Raw genomic sequence first — 20,392 nt, 5'->3', positions numbered from 1 at the left:
CTTGTGTATAGGTGATTCCCTCGTCCGTAATGGATTGTATTTTATCTTTTACTTTGGTCTTGCTTCTGATGTAGCTGTAAAATAGCTTCGGTTGATCACTACTTTTATTTATGATATCCTCCTCAAACTGTTTTTGGGCTTCCCTCCTTATTCTTGTATAATCGTTTCTTGCCTGTTTGTAATTATTATATGCCCTTTCACTATTGTGTCTTCTGTATCTAATCCACAACAAATCTCTTTTTTCTTTTGATTTTTTACATTCTGTATTGAACCATTTCTTTATTTTCTTTTCTGCTTCTTTGTGCTGTGGGATGTACTTCAGGACTCCTATTTCATAAAGTTCACAGAATTTTTTATATATAGCATTTAAATCTTGTTCTCTAAGCTCCTTATCCCAATCAGTTTCTAAGAAGTACTTCTTTAGGTCATGATACTGTACTTTCCCTTTTTATAGTTTAGTCTCATTTTGTAACTTTCATTGCTGTTAACTATATCATGTGCAATCGTTTCGTTTTTAAAGGCTCCAACATGCTTGCATGTGTCAGCCTTGGTCACCTAATGGCGGCTCTCCACGCTGCACGATCCATTGCAGCCTCCCTGTTCAGTCCCTTAACCCTAAGGTCACACTTAATGACCTCGTCCCATGTCTTTCTCGGTCTACCCCTCATAACCCCACACCCAATATTAACACTTCTCACCTTCGTCACCCAATTATCATCCCCCATCCTCTCCACATGTCCAAACCACCTCAATCTACCTTTCCTCATCAAAACACCAATACACTCCAGTCCCATCCTACCTCTCAACTCTTCCATTGTAAACCCAGCCCCTCCAGGCCTTGGACGCAGGGACGCACTGCACATCCACCTAATCATTGTCATTTCTGTACGTCTGAGCCGGCGAATGTCTTCCTCCTTCACTGCCCCGGTCTCACTGCCATACAGCATTACACTCCTAACACATGCTGCATACAAAGACCCCTTATCACGTAGGGAGAGCCCTCTCAATGTCAGGAGAGGCAAGAGCTCCCTGAACTTCTTCAACCACTTCTCACCCTAGCCACAGAGCTAGCTCCAGCCCCACCTCCAGCACACAACATGTCTCCCAAATAACAAAACTCTTCCACACACTCGAGAGATTCACCAGCAAGTTCAATCCTTTCACGTCTGACGATCTCCACCTGCTCACCCCGGCACGCTGTACACATAAAATCAGCATTATCTCGCAGTCTACCTCTGATACCACTACATCTCTTATGCACCCATTTATCACACACACCGCACAAGATGGAATTATTTCCCACGCCCTTGTGGCAAACTGCACATGGCCACTCTCCCTCGTCTTTGACAGTACCGCCACCAACCCTAGACATCATCACTTTTGTTTTATCTGCATTTACCCTTAAACCCTTTTGCCCCATACCATCTCTCCACTTCCTAAACCTTTCCTCCGCCTCCCTTTCATTCTCTGCAATCAACACCAAATCATCAGCATACAACAACTCCCACGGGAGTCCGTTTGTAAAGTCACGTGAAAGGGCTTCAAGTACCATGATAAACAACGTGGGACTCAGGACTGACCCCTGATGCACACCAACATTCACGGAAAACTCATCACTCAAATCTCCATTCACTCTCACCTGGGTGTGAGCACCCACATACATGGCCATAACCACCCTAACCAGCCACTCCTCCAAGCCAAGCCTTCTCATTGCCCACTTCACCACCTCTCTAGGTACTCTGTCAAAGGCCTTTTCCAAATCAACAAAAACAAAATAAAGATCCCTTCTCCTACCAATATATTTTTCCTGAAGCTGTTGAACAATGAATATGGCATCAGTGGTCCCCCTACCTGGCATAAACCCAAACTGCATCTCATCAATATTCACTCTTTCTCTAATCATACCTTCTAAAACTCTCTCCATTACCTTCATTATCTGATCTAAAAGCTTTATACCTCTATAATTTCCTCTTTCCAGGGCATCACCCTTCCCTTTATACACATTTACTATTAAACTCTTCAGCCAATCATCTGGGACAACACTATCTATCTATCTATCTATAGCCCGACGCCCTAATCCCGCAAAGGGTGGCCGCAGACAAAACGCCTCCAAGTCACTCTGTCACCCACCATTTGACTCCCCTCCCCCCAACTCACCCCCCCCTCCCTCATATACCTCTCAACTCCATCCCTCCACCTCATCCTCGGTCTACCCCTCCCTCTCCCTCCCTCCACCTCACCTACATACACCATCTTAGTCAGTCTTTCATTCTCCATCCTCTCCACATGTCCAAACCACCTCAGTGTATTTCTCCTAATCTTTTCAACCACATCCACATCTACCCCACAACATTCCTTCACTTCTTCATTCGTCAACCTGTCCCTCCATGTCACTCCACATGCTCCTGTCAAGTAACTCATTTCCACTGCTCTCACTCTTGACTTGTTCCCCTCTTGCAAGGTCCACGCCTCGCTTCCATACGTCAGGGTAGGGATCACAATACCATCATGCAGTGACTTCTTAACTTCCATACTCACCTCCCTATTTCTCATCACTGCTTTCAGTGTGCCAACAACCTTCCTTCCCTGCTGTACCCTTTCACGTACTTCATCCCCCAAAGTTCCATCCTTACTCATCACACTACCCAAGTACTTGAATGCACTCACATTCTCCATATCCTCACCATCCAACCTCACTGCACACTCTGTGACTTCATTCCTCTCAAACACCATAACTTTACTTTTGTTTACATTAACTTTCAGCTTCCTCCTCCTACACACTGTCCCAAATTCATTCACCAAACCTTGCAACTCCCATTCATCTTCACTCAACAATACTGTATCATCAGCAAACAGCAACACCGGAAGCTTCCAAATCTCACCCTCATTCATTAGGGCCACCCCCACATCCACTGCCCTACCTTGTACCTCCTTTACGACCCCACCCATATATATATTAAACAGCCATGGAGACATTACACACCCCTGTTTCAGTCCCACATTGAGATCAAAGAACTCACTCAGCTCACCATCCACTCGCACCGTAGCCCTAGCTCCCTCGTACATACTCTTCACAGCACTCAACAATTTCCCCTCCACTCCATATATTCTTAATACCTTCCACATACCTTTCCTATCTATTCTGTCATAAGCTTTCTCCAAGTCCATGAAGGCAGCATACACTTTCCTTCCCTTCTCTAGATACTTCTCCACTAAACATCTTAGAACAAATATCTGATCTACACACCCTTTTCCCTTCCTAAATCCCCCTTGTTCTTCTCCAACTAGCTCCTCTGTCATATGCCTAACCCTATCAATGAGTATTCTACCATATATTTTACCAGTCACACTAAGAAGGCAAATACCCCTATGGTTACCACATACTTCTCTCTCCCCTTTTCCTTTGTACAGATGAACAATTATACCTGATTTCCAGTCCTCTGGAACCCTTCCCTCTTCCCAAGCCAATCTACACAACTTCCATATCCACTCCACAACAATCTCACCCCCATACCTAAGCATTTCACCACACACTCCATCAATTCCTGGGGCCTTTCCCAGCTTAATCTTCTTCATCGCTTCCACTACTTCCGACCTACTGATCTCTTCCTCCCTCCTCTCATCTCTTCTTCTCCCAGCCATTCCCCAACCACTTATACTCACACTGCTCTCACTCTCTACATTCAACAAATCCTCAAAGTGCTCCTTCCATCTCCTCAATTTCTCTCTCTTCTCCACCAACAATCTATTATTCCTATCTTTCACTCCCCTACTATTTCCCCTTTCACACTGCCTTACTTTCTTTACCTCCTTCCAAAACAATTTCTTACTCTCCCTCCATTTCACACTCAGATTCCTCCCAAACTCTTCATCCACTTTCTTCTTACTCTCCTTCACGAGTCTCTTAACCTCCCTTCTCCTGCTCACATATACCTCTCTCTTCTCTCTCTTATCTTCTCCCCTACCTCTACTCGCCAACCATTCACCATATGCCTTCTTCTTTTGTTCCACAGCTCGTTTCACCTCATCATTCCACCATGCTGTCCCTTGCACACCCTTGCATCTCCTCCTCACTCCACAAACCGCCTCACACGCTGCGCTTATCTCTTCCGTGAATATCTTACATACGTCTTCCACCCATTCCATCTGCTCTAGCTCATACCTTCCCAATCTTTCTTCCACTATGCTCTTATACTCTGTCCTCTTCTCACTATCTTGCAATTTCTCCACTCTTCTCACAGGAGCTGCTTCTTCCTGTATTCCCCTTCGCCTCCTCAACCACTTTCTTTGCAGCTCTACCTTGGCCATCACTAAGTGATGGTCCGAGACTCCATTCCCCCACCCTCTCCACACCCTTGCATCCAACACTTGTCTTCTCATTCGCTCATCCACACACACGTAGTCTATCATTGCCTTTCGTTCAACAAGTTCACCATCCATCCTCCTCATTACTCTCCATGTATACCGGTGGATCATCGTATGACGAAAGTAGGTGTTGGCTATTGCCAACCCCTTACCAGCACAGATGTCCACCAAAGCACTACCATTCCCATCTACTTCCGCTGGCACACCCCACTGACCAACCACTCCATCCACTCGTACAACACACTCATAAATAATCCTATTTATCAGGTCAGTGACTAAACTCACCCCTATATCGCCTGAGGCCTTCAACATTTTGGCAGTCAACCCAGACACACCTGCTGCCTTCCCCACCCTCATCCTGCCTATTGCCTCACTCACAGTAGCAGTATCAATCAAAGGCCAAGGGCCAGACACTGGATCTGCTGGCTCCAAACCTTCCCTGTCCCAGTCAAACTCCCCATTCAACAACTGGTTATAATGCTCTCTCCATGCATCTTTAATATCCTCACTGTTCACCACTACCCTTCCTTCATCATTCTTCACACACTGCTCACCTATGATATCCCGATTATCCCTCTTCACCTGACCTGCCACCCTAAATATATTTTTCCTTTCCCCATGATTTAGGTTATCAAGTAATTGTCTCTGTGACTCAGACTTTGCCCTGTATACCTCTGTCCTAGCCCTACGCTTGGCAGCCAAATATTCCTCTTTGCTACCACCCTTCTTCCATTCCCGGAAAAGCCTTCTTTTCTCCTTAATTGCAGCTTCTACACCCTCATCCCACCACCAAGTTACTTTATGTCTTGGTGGTCCTCTTGTCCAGCCGCATGTTACATCAGTAACTCTCAAGAAATTGTTCTTGAGGACTCTGTACTGTTCATTAACGCCTCTGTCTACAGCTCACTGTTCAGCCACCAGTCTCCTCAACTCGCTATAGAAGGCATCCCTTACTACTTGGTTTTTCAGCTTCCATATTTTCCTCCTAGGTACATAAGTCCTCTTTTTCATCACTTGTTCTTTAAGCACCATATCACAAATCAATAGTTTGTGCTGCTGCAAACACTCCTCACTTCCTATAACTTTAACATCCCTCACTAACCTCCTATCGGCCCTCCTAACCAGAAAATAATCTATCTGACTGCTATTTCCCCCAGACTCATACGTAATTAACCTACTGTCTCTTTTCCTAAAATGTGTGTTGCACACAATCATGTCCGTTGCCTCCCCAAACTCGAGTATCCTTTCCCCTTCTGCATTCCTTAGACCATATGCACATCCCCCATGAACTCCTTCATAATCTTGTGCTGTTTCACCTACATGACCATTTAAGTCCCCTCCCAAAATCACTATCTCATCATCCCGCATACCGCCCACTACACGTATCAAATCATCCCAAAATCTATCTTTCTCTGATTCATCCAATCCTGCCTGTGGAGCATATGCCGATATAATCACAGCTATCTTTCTTCCCAACAGAATTTTCACTACCAATATCCTATCGCTTACTCTCAAAACATTCATAACAGATTCCACCCATTTCTCCGCAACCATCACACCAACACCTCCATATCCGTCTGTCCCCCCCTGTCAAAACAACTTATAGCAACAGTCCTTCCCAACAATCTTTCTGGCTGATATACCCCTGTACCGGACTTCCTGCAAACACGCCACATCCACCCACCTCCTACTGAATGCCTCAACGACTTCCCCCGCTCTTCCCCTCAAACTTCCCACATTCCATGAACCCACTCTCATCCCCATGGGTGATTTACTGTCCTCAGGCTTGCTTTGAAACCTTTTTTGTTTTGTCATCTTCAGTATTAATAAATGGGGACAGACACAGCACAGGTCCCACTCACTGCACAATCCCAGGTCCAGGCAATGGATCTGGGACCTCTAGCCCACCAGCTTACCAGTGGCTGTGGTAGTGGCCTCGGTGCACCCTGCCAGGACAGCTGCAGGGACACCCTCCAAGCGCGTCTTGGCACTGCAACTATCCCGCCATTATACACCCACTGATAGGGCAGCCTCCTGGGGCGCTACTCCCAGGTTCGGGCCCCTCTCTATTGGGCGGAAGCGGCAGCCTGGGAACCGCAATGCCCTGTACCCTCTAGCACAGGCCCGAGCCCCATCTCGCCCTGGACCCATGATCTATGCCGGCGGAACCCCTGCCACGCCTCCCCCCAGAAGTCCGCCACTAGGTAGCGGGGGCAAAGTTTTCTGGCCGCATGCCCTTGCTGGCGCCAACCCCTGTAACGTAGTGGGATACGTTGTGTGAAATGTAAAGTGCATGTGGTGAAGTTGCAATATATTACTGCATGGTTGCTTTTGCCGAATGGAGGGTGATATATTAAATCGTCAGTATCGTTTTCTTGCCTAGTGAATATGAGATCTAGCATTGAGGGTACATCGTGTCCTCTTTTTCTGGTGCTTTCTCTTACATGTTGCGTTAGGAAAAACTCCTGCACGAGATCCAGGAGCTTTTGGTCTCAACAGCTTTCTTGGCTTATTATATCTAGAGTATTCCAATTTATATTTGTATTAAAATCTCCTGTTAGTATAATTCTTTCTGATTTCTCTTCCATTTTATGTAGTAATGATCTTAAACTCTGAATTGTACTCTCTGCTAGGTCCTCATATTCGTCTCTTTCCCATGTGTTTGATCTGGGTGGCATGTACAAATTGGCTACAATTACTTTCCCTTCAGATGTATTGATCTCTACTGCAATCAGTTTTACTTGTGAGGGTATATCTAGTTCTATTTCTTTGACTTTTAGATTTTTCTTAGCTAATATTAAAATTCCTCCTCCTTTTTTTAAGTTCCTATCTCTTCTCCATATATTATATTCCTCTGTGTTTAGGATGTCATTTGATATCCTTGGTGTTAATTTTGTTTCAGTTAGGCATATTATATGTGGTTCATTTTCTCTGACATAATCATTCATCTCTAATAATTTAGACACTTTTCCATCCACATTTGAGTACATCAACTTAGTCATCTTGTTTATATACTTGTCATGACTTGGTTCTACTACCTTCCTCCTTTTTATTCCCTCCTGTGTATGTACCACTTTCGTACCTGCAATCCAATTACTTTGTAAAAAAATGTATTCATTTCCTCTTCTGATCTTCCCTCATTTTTTGTTTTTGCTTCCTCCTTCTTCTCTTTCAGTAATTCCAGTTCCTCTTGTGTTAGGCATATTTTTATCCATACATTTTTTAACTTTTTCCATAAGATTCATTGCATTTTTTAGTATCACCTCCTCGGTGTTTACACTCTGGAAGGTTACCTTTAGGGGTCTTGATTTGCTTCTCTCGTATTTCCCTAACCTTTTTTGTTCCTCTATATCTTTACTACAGATTTCCTCTGATACTTCTTTCAATATGCTTATTACATTTGCCATCTCCTTTTTGTCTCTTGAGATCTTGTTTTTTACTTCTTCCTCTTCTATACCAGTGATTACTATAGATTTGTTGATATCTGCTGAATCTCTGACTAACTTAGGATTGTTTTGGAATTTTCTTTTCACTTCCTTTTTAATCCTTTTTTCTTCCACCCTTGTTTCCAAGTCTTTCTTTACTTTCACCATTTCAGCATAAGTGGTTTCCACATCATTTTTGTAGCTTTGCACAGCTTCATTCACCTGTGTTATCTTCTCCTCAGTATCACTGTTTTGGTCTATCAGACTGCTTACTTGCCAAATTGTCTCTGTATCATTTTTGAACTCTTCCATAATACTCTCGTGGTTGACTACTGTACTTGCCATTTCACTAATTTTCCTCCTAAGTGTACCCACTTCTACTGTTAACTCATCTATGATTGTGTCTTTCTTGTTGACTTCCTTTCCTAATTTTTCTATTTCTTCCTTTTGCAAGTGCATCTGTTTCTTAATTTCATCAATCTGATTCTGAAAAGCCATCTCTAGTCTGTGTACTCGTTCCACCAGTTTATTGTGAGTCTCTATTTCAACCAGTTCTTGGTAGAAATCATCATCCTGCTTTCTATCTTTATCCCTTTTCTTTTCCAAATTTGCTTTACTAAAGTATGTGGATATAAAGGAGCGTTGTGGTGTGGATGTGGATGTGATAGGAAGCGTTATGAGGAACACACTGAGGTGGTTTGACCATGTGGAGAGGATGGAGGGTGAAAGACTGACGAAGAGAGTGTATGTGAGTGAGGTGGAGGGGGGAAGAGGGAGGGGGAGGCCGAGGATGAGATGGAGGGATGGGGTGGAGAGGTATATGAGAGAGGGGGGGGGTGAGTTGGGAGCAGGGTAGTGAAATGGCGGGGGACTGAGCTACATGGAGGCAATTTGTTTGTGGCCACCCCAAACGGGATTGAGGCATCTGGCAATTGATAGAGAGATAGATGTGGTCATCCATCAGTACTAAATGCATATACTGTATACTACTAACATTCTCTGGTGCAGTTGTAGACTAAACAAATGATCAGCTGATTGTGCGCATACAAGTCTTACTTAAAACTTCTTCCTTTTTTACATTAGAACTCCATTTAGTCTAACCTGGTACAGAGCTTGACTCATATAAAGATATTAATTTAGGTAATGCCACTGGCCAAGTTGGCCAGGTATGGAGCGGTGGCGGCGTGCATCTGCTCTCCTCGGTGCCTAATGTGTGTGTGTGTGTGTGTGTGTGTGTGTGTGTGTGTGTGTGTGTGTGTGTGTGTGTGTGTGTGTGTGTGTGTGCATGCATACATGAATGCATGCAAACATGTATGCCGATATGTGCATATTTAAATGCGTGATCAGAGATATTCATTGCCAAGGAGAGCTGCATCAGGTATAAATGTATAACACACCCCCATTATCCAATCTCCTGTTAATCAGTAAATCGCTGTAATGATGCGAAATAAGCAGAGCTGTGGAGTTGGAGTCGGAAGCAATTATGGTGATGCTGGAGTCAGAGTCGGAGTCGGTAAAAAGTCCCGTCTCTGACTCCGACTCTGACCACCAGTAAATAAATTTTAAACATGATGTAGATTTAATGTGGAGCTATTGCCTTTCGACTCCAGTTTTTTTCTTGTTGCTGCTGCAGTTCTTTTTTGCTTTCTCTTATTTTCCACATTTTATTTAGGACTTGTTTGATGTTCTCCTGCTCTTCATTAATGTTGAACATAAACATACCTGCTACCATCTGTAGACAAAACAAAAAGAACAAAATGTAAACAGACACCATGATCAGCAGATTTCCCACTGAATGAATGCGTCTGGATAATTTCTTGATTCAAGAATCTAGAGGTGTCTTTAATATGAAATTACTAGGAATGAAATGATTATAGTGTAAAGTGACATGGAAGCGTCTGCCAGTGCCTTTAAGCTGTGAGGTGGGAATTTTGAGCATGTGCAAATCAGAGAAGACCCGTCATGGCAGATTTCTTGTAGAGAAAGTTTAACCCTCCGTTGGTGCGGCTGAAAATTTATTGTCGTTAGTGCGGTGGAGTATGATATATCCCAAGCTCTTCTTTGTATTATTCTCACCTGTTTTTAACAACTTGTTGTTTTGCACAATTTATTTAAAAGAGATAACCATTTTATTATGCTACTTGGACAAGAAAATCAAATTATTTTCACAAGAAATTATGAAATTTATTTCATACGTATACTTTTGATGTACTGAATTCACAGACTAACATACTCTCGTGTATTTTATCGCAATCTGACATACTTTCATTGACACAGCAACACTTTCCAATGTATTTTGTTCACAGATCAACATATTCAATGTAATTTGCATAAAGAAAATATATTAATTCATAAATAACCATGTAACGGTTCTTACGAGGTGCTACCTAAAAGTTCCAGCAATTTGAATATTGTAGGAAAAAAGTTACCTTCCCTCCTAGTTCTCACTGTCGCCTTCGAAGTAGTTCCCTTGGGCATGTATAGGTTCCAACGTTTTTTCCATGAGTCTGTGCATCCTTGGAAGGCTTCGGGCGTGATGATCTTGAGCACCTCCTGCGATTCTGTCTGGATTTCCTCAATTGAGTCAAATCGATGCCCTTTCAGTCGTAATTTCAGCTTGGGAAACAAGATAAATTCGCAGGGGGCAAGGTCAGGTGAATAGGGTGGGTGGGGAATGACTACCGTGTTAGTGGAAACCGGGAACTGCCGGACAACAATTGATGTGTGGGCGGGGGCGTTGTCATGGTGCAGGCACCAGTCGTTGTTCTTCCACTGCTCTGGACATTTGCAGTGGACGTTCATCCTCAGACGCTGCAAAATTTGACAGTAAAACTTTCCACTGACAGATTGACTGGGTGGGATGAATTCCTTGTGAATAATCCCTTGGATGTTGAAGAAAATGATCAACATCAACTTGACATTGCTGCAAACTTGACACGCTTTTTTCGGCCTCACTGAATTGGGAGACTTCCATTGCGATGACTGCTGCTTTGTCTCCGGGTCATAACCATAGACCCATGATTCATCACCAGTTATGAAGACTGCAATGCACACAATCACCTACACCAACTGCACAACATACACTCCTTGAGAGCTCTGTGGGAAAGCCCGGTCTTGGCCTTGGCCTTCCTTAGGACTCGGGGCTGTTCGGTCAGACTGCCTAGGGAACAACTACTGCTACTACTGCTACCAGTTATGGCCTTGGAGATGAAGGTGGCATCATTTCTGACCTGATTCTTGAGCTCCCTGCAAACTGCAACACGATGTGCCTTCTGCTCGGCTCTCAGCAGTCTTGGCACAGATTTTGCAGCGATGTGTCTCTCATGTCCAACACGTCCGACAAAATGTGTTGTACGCTGCCGTACATGGCTTACGATAGTACAGACATCATGGATGGTTCTTCTGCGATCTGCAGGGATAGCCTGACGAACATTTCTGATGTTTTTTGGTGCTGTTCCTGTTGACAATTGTCCAGAATGGTCATACGGTCATAGTCTTCGATGGACATTCATCCTTCATTGAACCGCTTGTACCAGAAAAATGCATCTGTAGCATTATTCAACTTTATTTTGATGTCCTTGGTGGTTATAAACTTTCATATATGTCTGTGTTAGTTTTTGAATGACTATGAGGCCTTGTAGGGCTACTCCCATACCTGTTTTATCTCCCCACACCTACATACACACCTGTTTTTATGGTTGGTATGGCAAATCCCATTGAAGTGGAGGGCTTTGAAGAGAGAATTTGGTTGTTGCCAAAATTTTTCTCCCTAAGTACCACCAAGGCCTTGTAGGTTTACTGCCCACATTAGTTATCTTCCCACACCTACATACACACCTGTTTTCATGGTAGATGTTACAGAACACACTGAAGTGCTTTCTTTTCATGTGAAAAGTTGGTTATGTCCAACCCCTGTACCTATAGGCCTACTCCCCACAGCCTAGTAATCACCCCACACCTACATGCACCTGTTTTCAGGGTTGGTGTGACAAAACACTTTGAAATGACCTGTTCAATAAGAAAAATAGGTAGTTATCAAAATTTTCACGTTTTTGATTGTTCTGCTTTGGGACATGGCATTGTCCCCAAATTGCTGGAACTTTTGGGTATATACCCAGATGCATTTACCTGCTGTCCACTCCCGACTGTGATCAGCAGGAAACTGAGAGTACTCATGGATCAACTCGGTGTAGGATAACAAGAAATAACATGGGCGGGTGGAAGTACCACTGCCACCAGACAAAAGATATATGCATGGAAATGTCACTGTGGGTATGACATACCCCACCGTACCAGCGGAGGGTTAAGGGGTCAGAGTTAGAGTCGGAGTCGGACACACAAGAAATCAAGGAGTCGGAGACAGAGTCGGAGTCAGGTATTTTGGGTACTGACTCCACAACCCAGGAAATAAATGAGTACCATCTCCCTGTAATCAGTGCATCACTCCTGGTATAACAATGAAGGTGGCAGATGAAAAGCCCAACACACAAGCCGACAATCACCTGTTGGAACCAAGTAGACTGCCAGTGTGTACAGGTGCAGAAACCTGTTCCAGCAGTTCTTCACAAGCTCTGTAACTCTACCATTCCTTTGAACAGTTGGGCTGCTCCATCCTTTGCTGGCTTTCCTCTCACTCACATGTCCTACAGTAGTGACTGCATGTCTTTCATTCATCGCGATGCATGAACATTGCTTCACTCCCCTGCATAACATCGCAAACCTCTCACAGTCCTTTGTGTGCAGCTGGTGTTTTGCAAGGCATCTCTTTGTTTGCTTTTAAGTGGATTTTTTTCTTTTTCTTTTTTTTTAATAATAATAACTGAAAGTCTGTGATAATGTCTGATTGAGGTGCTTCCCCTAAAGGAAAAATGGTGCTGAGGGCTCTGCCTAGCACTCCATCACCTGATGTGTGTTCTCGAGGACAAACAAGTGAGTGTTGAGTATGTGATAATATCTGGTCAGAGCGCTTCCTGTAGTGGAAAGCATGGTGCTCAGGTTGCTGCCTCACTCTCCTTCATCTGACGTGAGTGTTCTTGAGAACAACAGGTGAGTGCCCAGGGGCACCACCTGTCCCCCAGTCTTGGGGGGGAACCCATGATGGTGACTTGACTAGGAACCAGCACCACTTAAGGTTCGTTACACTTGTTGCGGGACTTTATTGTCTTACTTCTGCTCTTCCTCATAGTTGATACAGAGAAGGACAGTAGTTAGTTAAGGCATTGGAGGAGGTCTAAGAACCAGTGCACACACACACACACACACACACACACACACACACACACACACACACACACACACACACACACACACACACACACACACACACATTCTCTCTCTCTCTCTCTCTTCCCCCCCCCTTTGGCCTCAAACAACCCCATTAAACTCATGTTATAATTATCCTGGTACCAAATGAATTCTTTTCTAGTCTACTTTCCAGAACAGAATCCCATCAGATAAAGGGGGTGTGCTGTACTGCCTATCCAAACTGGAATATCTTAATTTGAAATAATGGTCAGAATTAGAAGTACTGTACTGGATCAAAAGGGCAGTGCTACTAATCCCTTCACTGTGATGATGGCTTTATACTGTTCCCCCCCCCCCCAACCACCTGATGATTTTATTGAACCTTGAAATTACGCGACTTTATGAATGGGAGATGTTCAATATTCCCTTTATTAAGCCCTTCACTAATAGAGAACTTTGTTGAGCTGAATTAAATCGTCAGTGTCAGGAAAATATTTAGGAAGAAAGAGAGAGTTGTACTTTGTTTTTGTTGATTTGGAGAAGACTTTTGACAGTGCCCAGGGGGATGGAGAAGTGGGCAACAAAAAAGCTAGATTTAGGAGTGATTAGTTAGAGTGTTATGTAAATTTACGAGGCTGGTAATTGCACTCAGGTGAGAGTGAATTGAGGTTTGAATGATGAGTTTTCTGTAAATGATTGTGTGCATCAGGGGTCACTTTTAAGCCCCATATTACTTGTCATGGTGCTTGGAGCTCTCATGCATGGCTTCAGAACTGGACCCCAGTGGGAAGAGTTGTATGTTGATGACTTGGTGTTGGTTGCGGAGAAAGAGAGGGTAGTGAAAGAAAGATTTAGGAAGTGGAGAGATGGAATGGGATGTAAGGATGTAAGAGTAAAAATGGATAAAACAAAAGTTATGATATCTAGAGGAAATGGTTGTGCTGTCAAGACAGGAGTATGGCCATGTGCAGTTTGCCACAAGGGTGTGAAGTAACTTTACTTGTACAGTGTTTGCGATAAGTTCGGGCATCAGAGGTTTAGTGGCATTAGAGGTAGGCTGGAAAATAATGCTGATTTTGAGTGTGCAGTATGTAAAGGATAGTACACAAAGCAGAGAGGTGGGATTGGATTAATCATGCAAGAGAGTCTCTTGAGTGTGTGAAAGAGTTTTGATATTTGGAAGACATGACATGGGCTGGAGGTGGGATTGGAGCTAGCCCATTAGCAAGGGTAAGTGGTTTGACAAAGTTTAGGGAGTTGTTGGCCCTCCAGACATTGAGAGGGCTCTTCCTCCATGCTAAGGGGGTTCATGTATGCAGCATGTGTTAGGAGTGTAATGCTGTATGGTAGTGAGACTTGGATAGTGAAGGAGGAGGAAATTTGTAAGCTCAATTTATACAGAGATGAGAATGATTGGATTAATGCATAGTGCATCCTTGAATGATAGGGCTGGAGGGGTTAGGATTGCAAATGAAGAGTTGAAAGGAAGGATGGGACTTGAATGTATTAGTGTTGTAATGAGAAGGGGTAGATTGAGATGTTTTGGTCATGTGGAGAGGTTGGAGGGTGGCAGCTGGTTGTGGAGGGTGGGAAGTGTGAATGTTGAGAGTAGAATTGCAAGAGACAGACCAAAGAAGAAGGGAAGAGGTCATAGAGTGTGGCATCAGGGATAAGGGATTAAATGGAGAGATACCAGAAATCGAGGAGCATGGAGAGCCACCAGGAAAGGACCAAGGCCAGTGCAAGCAAGCATGTTAGAACCTTTATAAGCAAACACAAAGCAAACAGTGGTAGCCTGATTAAATTGAAAAAGAAGTCATGGGATGGAAAGTGTTAATGACTGCATGTTTATTGTGCAGGCAGTGTGTGAGGAGGTAGAGACAGCAATTCGACATTTCGAGCAGACTGGTAAGATATCCGGCCAGGTGCTTGAGGCTTCAGTCTTCCGTGAGACTCACTTCCGCACAGCATTCCTTCCAACTCTACTTGCTCCAAGGTTTGTACATAATTGATCCTGCTCATTGCACATCATTATGTTCTATTTTCCTTTATATTGATGCATTGGAAGCTTTTGTACTGTACTTGGATTTTTTATCAGCCAAACATTTAATTTCATGGAAATCATCATCATCATCATCATTACTGGGTCATTCCATGCCAAATCACCTGGAATTTGAAAAGTGCCCCAGGTCACCATGTAAGAAAACTTTGAAAAAAAATCACATGCATATATCCCAAACTTTAGGTCAATACACGCACTAGTTTCCAAGGTAAGACCATTAAGACTCTCAGCATTTTTTTTTTTTTTTTTTTGAAAAATGCATTTTTGTCAAAGCTTGGAGAAGTATTTCTCACAGTCTATTATTGCTACAGGATTTATATGCTTTGTCTAAGGCTAACTCTTGCTGAATTTTTCATTTCTGTTGTCAAAAGAGGCCTGCCTCTTTTCACTGATCTTCCATAAAGCTCCAAAAGTGGATAAAAGACCAATTTTTACAAAATATGCAACTACTTCTAAGTCCCACTGCAGGATGGTGGTTCATACCTAAGAATTTTAATTTTTTGTATTGTCTTTCATGGTGTAGGTTCACTTGCCCATGCTGCCAAAAGCTTTTAATTCACAAAATTGTAGCCGTAAGATGCTGTCTTTTTTTTTTTTTTTTCCCCCCAAACAAGAATATGCCTTATTCAGACAACAAGAATTTCACTATGACAGTTACTTGGAACATTTATATTTTTATCATGTATTAATATACATTTGAAGATTGGTTATGCAAAGTTTCATTCCAAGTATCAAAATGCATCTGATTTTAAGATAATGACAAGTAGTGACCAATTTTATGATCAAACGAATATAGAAAAATATAGGTAAATACATATTCTCTCAAAAGCACACATATACTTGACTTGCTTGTAGATATTTATTGTTTTTGGTGTGTATTGGATACATGTTAAACACAGAAATACATTTGGTTTTATCACTGAATATGAAATGATGTAATTAAGAACATATACATACACAACATACAGTATTAAAAGTAGAAGACTTTTCTGAGTACATGACATATTTATAAATTTACATGGACAGAAAACTATTTGGATGAGACATCGTACAGTCCCATGGTAATACACTTTTTACACCATGTTTCCACTAAATGCAGTAATTTTTATAACAGTACATTTTATACAGTTTAACTCTTACAAAACTTGTGGGAGGAGAGACAAAACCTTATTTTGATCACCCTGATTGAATGTGTAATGATGAACACCCCTTCCTTGGGCATTAGGTGCATCAACCAGACATATAATATGTTGTAGGGGCACCCAGCACTCATCTTTCTTTGATATTGGAGGGCAGGTGAGTATATCATTGAGCAACCTTTTCATGAAAGTTGCCAACACATCAGAATGTTCATCTGAGCAATCTTTTATATTTTCAACATACCAGTTGGAATCATACATACAGGCAACGTACCTAGCAGGCTGGCAGTCTTGCCACTTGCTGTCAGCTTCATTTGACTGTCCTACACAAACAGAGGTGTAAGCAGTATTAAATGATGTTCATTTCATCTTCATATATTGTAATTTGTTGATGCGGGTATAAAGCAGTGGTGGGACCTAATGGCAGCCAGTGTTTTACCTTTATGAAAATATTCTTGTAAACCAAGTCTGTCAGTATGCTGTTTACTTGAAATTTAAGCTAAATAGAAAAAAATATATGTCAGTAATGTTGGGATCAGTCCAATTAAACAAATCTTTTGGAATAAGAATTTGGTTATCTTTTGTGGCTTAGAGACTGTGTCTCACATTTTAGGTCAAAATAACAAACATTGCCTGTCATCCAAAATTTGGTATTATGATAAATGATAAGACAGACACACATGATCAGGTATGTACTTTTGAGAGAACATATTGTATTTATCCATGTTTTTCTGTATGCATTTTATCATAAAATTTGTCTTTTTTTATCATTATCTTAAAAAGTAGAAACATTTTGATGCTCTTAACCCTTACACTCCCGCCGTCGGCATGATGCCGACAGTACAAAACATCTCGATTAATCCCGCCGACGTGATGATGCCGACAGCTAAATTCAAGTACTGTAGCTCTTCTGAAACTGCTTCAATTTAGCTAATTTTTTGCTAAAGAGTAGCTTAACGTATGAGCAACACTGTGCCCAAGCACTTGTAGCACAGGGTTTGGTTCTGCTTGGGTGGGTAACATCAGTGTGCCACTGTCCATCATAGCGGCAGGATGTCATGAAAATCACTCCATTTTTCCGCCTCATTGGGCTGGAGGAGGCTGTTGAAATGGTCATATTGACCCTTCTGTCCCTTCATTTAGTGATTTTTCAGACAAGGAAGACCTGGTTGACTCTTCTGGGGAGGAATATGACCCAGAGGAGGAGGATATTGACAACGGGGAGTCCCCCATTCTCCTCGCCGGTTCTCTCTCATCCCTCCCATCTGGGTGGGAAAACATCGCTTGCGGCATGGGAAACTGGACTAAAAACATGATAGATGACCATCCCACTCTTATTTCTCCTATAAGGAGTACTTTTTTTTGTTTTTCCTTGAATTATATGTCCTTTTGGATTGTTTTATACAATAAATTTTTTTTCCATTTTTGGACTGGTATTGGGTGTGTATAAAATTGCAAAAATGCCTGGGATGGTACGGGTTAATGAAATTTTGCATAAACAATCTTGAAATGTATATAAATACACCCATTGCAAATTGACTTAGGACCTACACACAGAATTGCTGTGGGAGAGTTTTCTGTCTTTGTGTTTCCACCACTACCAAGTGAATTTTTTTGGCAAAAAGTAATTGGCAACTCCTCTGGTTTTGGTGGGAGGTGGTGAAACACTTAGCACGTCAGTGCTAGCCCCGAAGCGAAAGTGGGAGCATATGTTCCTATTGCTCCGAACTTGCACCCTTTTTTTCGTATGCTTTACTGTTTGCCCTGTTATTTTCCTAGAGTTGAGTTGTCATGCCTGGAAAGTACTACCCAAGGGATGAGAGGGTCCGTATCTTTGCATGGAGGCAGGATAATGTCCCTATCAGCACGATTTGTGAACATACTGGATGCACAAACTTGACCATCATGAAGATTATTGCTGCAGCGCGTGGCCTGCCACCTGATGTCGTACCAGAGCAAAAGCATGCTGTGGAAAGAAGAGGATGACTTCCAGAGGTACAGATATGCTTCTGAAGAGGGAAGTAATCAAGAATCCTCGACTGACAACAGCAAATTGAAGAGAATGCATCCCCAGCTAATACAAGACGTCTCAATTAGAACTACCCAACACTGCATGCAGAAGGAGCTGGGTTTGTCAAGCCACACTGCAGCCAAGAAACTGCTTCTTACTGACTGTATGAAGAAGCAGTGCTCTCAGTTTGCCAAGAAGTATTTACACTGGACATCAGATAAGTGGAGAAAAGTTATGTTTTCCAATGAAAGCACATATCAAGTGTTCCAGGTGCATTTTGCCAAGGTTCGTCGCCCTGCCTCCCATAGTTGATATGACCCTGCTTACACAGTGCCAACTGTTAAGCACCCACAATCAGTAATGGCATGGGGGTGTTTCTCAGATGAAATGGGAAGGGGAGGCCTCTACTTTCTTCCTAAGAACCTGATGATGAATGGTGGCTGGTACATTCAAGTTCTGAAAGATCATTTGTTAAATTTTTTTGCTATTCATGGATGTTACTTTTTCATGCATAATTCAGCTCCATGTCACAAGTCAAGAAAGGTGACAAAATGGCTTCAGGATAATCGGATTGAGGTCCTTGACTGGCTCGGGAACAGTCTGGATCTAAATCTGATAGAAAACTGCTGGGCAGAGATGAAGAAAGTCATGGCAGAGAAGAAGACATCCACTCTGGACAACCTCGAGACTGAACTGACAGATGTTTGGTGCAAAGAAATGTCCTTAGATTACTTTAGAGATCTAAGTGATTCCATGCCAAAACGCTTCCAACTGGTCCTGAAAAACGAGGGAAACATGATTTCATATTAATGAATGGCATTTCATGAACAAACATTGTGATATACTATGATTTCTGCATTTTTTAATACCTTGTGGGCGGAGGTCCTACATCAGTTTGTGGTAGCTGTACATGATAAAAAAAATAAAGGTTCCCTTCAACTGTCATGAGATTTTTGTTGTTTGAATAAAACACATTTTTGTTAAAAAAAAAGTAAGTTGTTATTTTGACAGCATCTTATAAGTTGTTATTTTGACAGCATCTTATAACTTCAGTTTTGTGAATTACAGTACATGCTTTTGGCATCATGGTCAAGTGAACATGCATCATGAGAGAGAATGCAAGAAATCAGAACTCTGAGGCATGAACCACTATCCTGCAGTGGGGCCTGGAAGTGGTTGGACGTTTTCTAAAAAAATGGCCACTTATCCATTTTTGGAGCTTTATGGAAGATAAATGAAAAGAGATAGGCCTCTTTTGACAACGGATATGAAAAATTCTGTAAAAGTTAGTTTTAAGCAAAGGATATGAACCCTGTAGCAATAACAGAAAGTGAGATGTACTTCTCCAAACTTTGACAAAAATGCATTAAAAAAGTAAAGAAAAAAAGAAACAGGAAAGAAAGAAAAAGAAATTTTTTAAAGGTCTTATTTCAGAATCATTTGCATGTATTGACCTAAAATTTAGGATAAATGCATAACTTTGATGGTATTATATACAGGTCAACCTCGGTTTAATGATGGGATGTGTTAAGAAAAACCCCATTGCTAGGCGGGGTATTGCATAACAGGGCTGATTTTACATGTAAAATATAGGGATGCATTTTTGAGAGACTGGTGAAGGAGAGTAAAAAGAAAGTGGATGAGGAGTTTGGGAGGAATCTGAGTGTGAAATGGAGGGAGAGTAAGAAATTGTTTTGGAAGGAGGTAAAGAAAGTAAGGCAGTGTGAAAGGGGAAATAGTAGGGGAGTGAAAGATAGGAATAATAGATTGTTGGTGGAGAAGAGAGAGAAACTGAGGAGATGGAAGGAGCACTTTGAGGATTTGTTGAATGTGGAGAGTGAGAGCAGTTCAAGTATAAGTGGTTGGGGAATGGCTGGGAGAAGAAGAGATGAGAGGAGGGAGGAAGAGATCAGTAGGGCGGAAGTAGTGGAAGCGATGAAGAATATTAAGTTGGGAAAGACCCCAGGAATTGATGGAGTGTGTGGTGAAATGCTTAGGTATGGGGGTGAGATTGTTGTGGAGTGGATATGGAAGTTGTGTAGATTGGCTTGGGAAGAGGGAAGGGTTCCAGAGGACTGGAAATCAGGTATAATTGTTCCTTTATACAAAGGAAAAGGAGAGAGAGAAGTATGTGGTAACCATAGGG

General features: G+C 42.4%; 1 protein-coding gene across 1 annotated transcript in view; it reads left to right on the top strand.

The window, feature by feature from the left end:
* The window catches only part of LOC145405068 (uncharacterized), a 457,223-nt gene that overhangs the window by 162,130 nt on the left and 274,701 nt on the right, over positions 1-20,392 (top strand). The window contains exon 10 of the mRNA XM_080276570.1: positions 14,894-15,030. Within this exon, the coding sequence (XP_080132696.1) occupies positions 14,894-15,030 (137 nt within the window). The remainder of the gene's footprint in view (positions 1-14,893; positions 15,031-20,392) is intronic.

This window comes from Coenobita brevimanus, chromosome 65 (assembly GCF_032717465.1).
Source record: "Coenobita brevimanus isolate Jiangsu-jjx chromosome 65, ASM3271746v2, whole genome shotgun sequence".
NCBI classification, from domain to species: Eukaryota; Metazoa; Arthropoda; class Malacostraca; order Decapoda; family Coenobitidae; genus Coenobita; species Coenobita brevimanus.
This window is presented reverse-complemented; position numbering and strand designations above follow the sequence as displayed.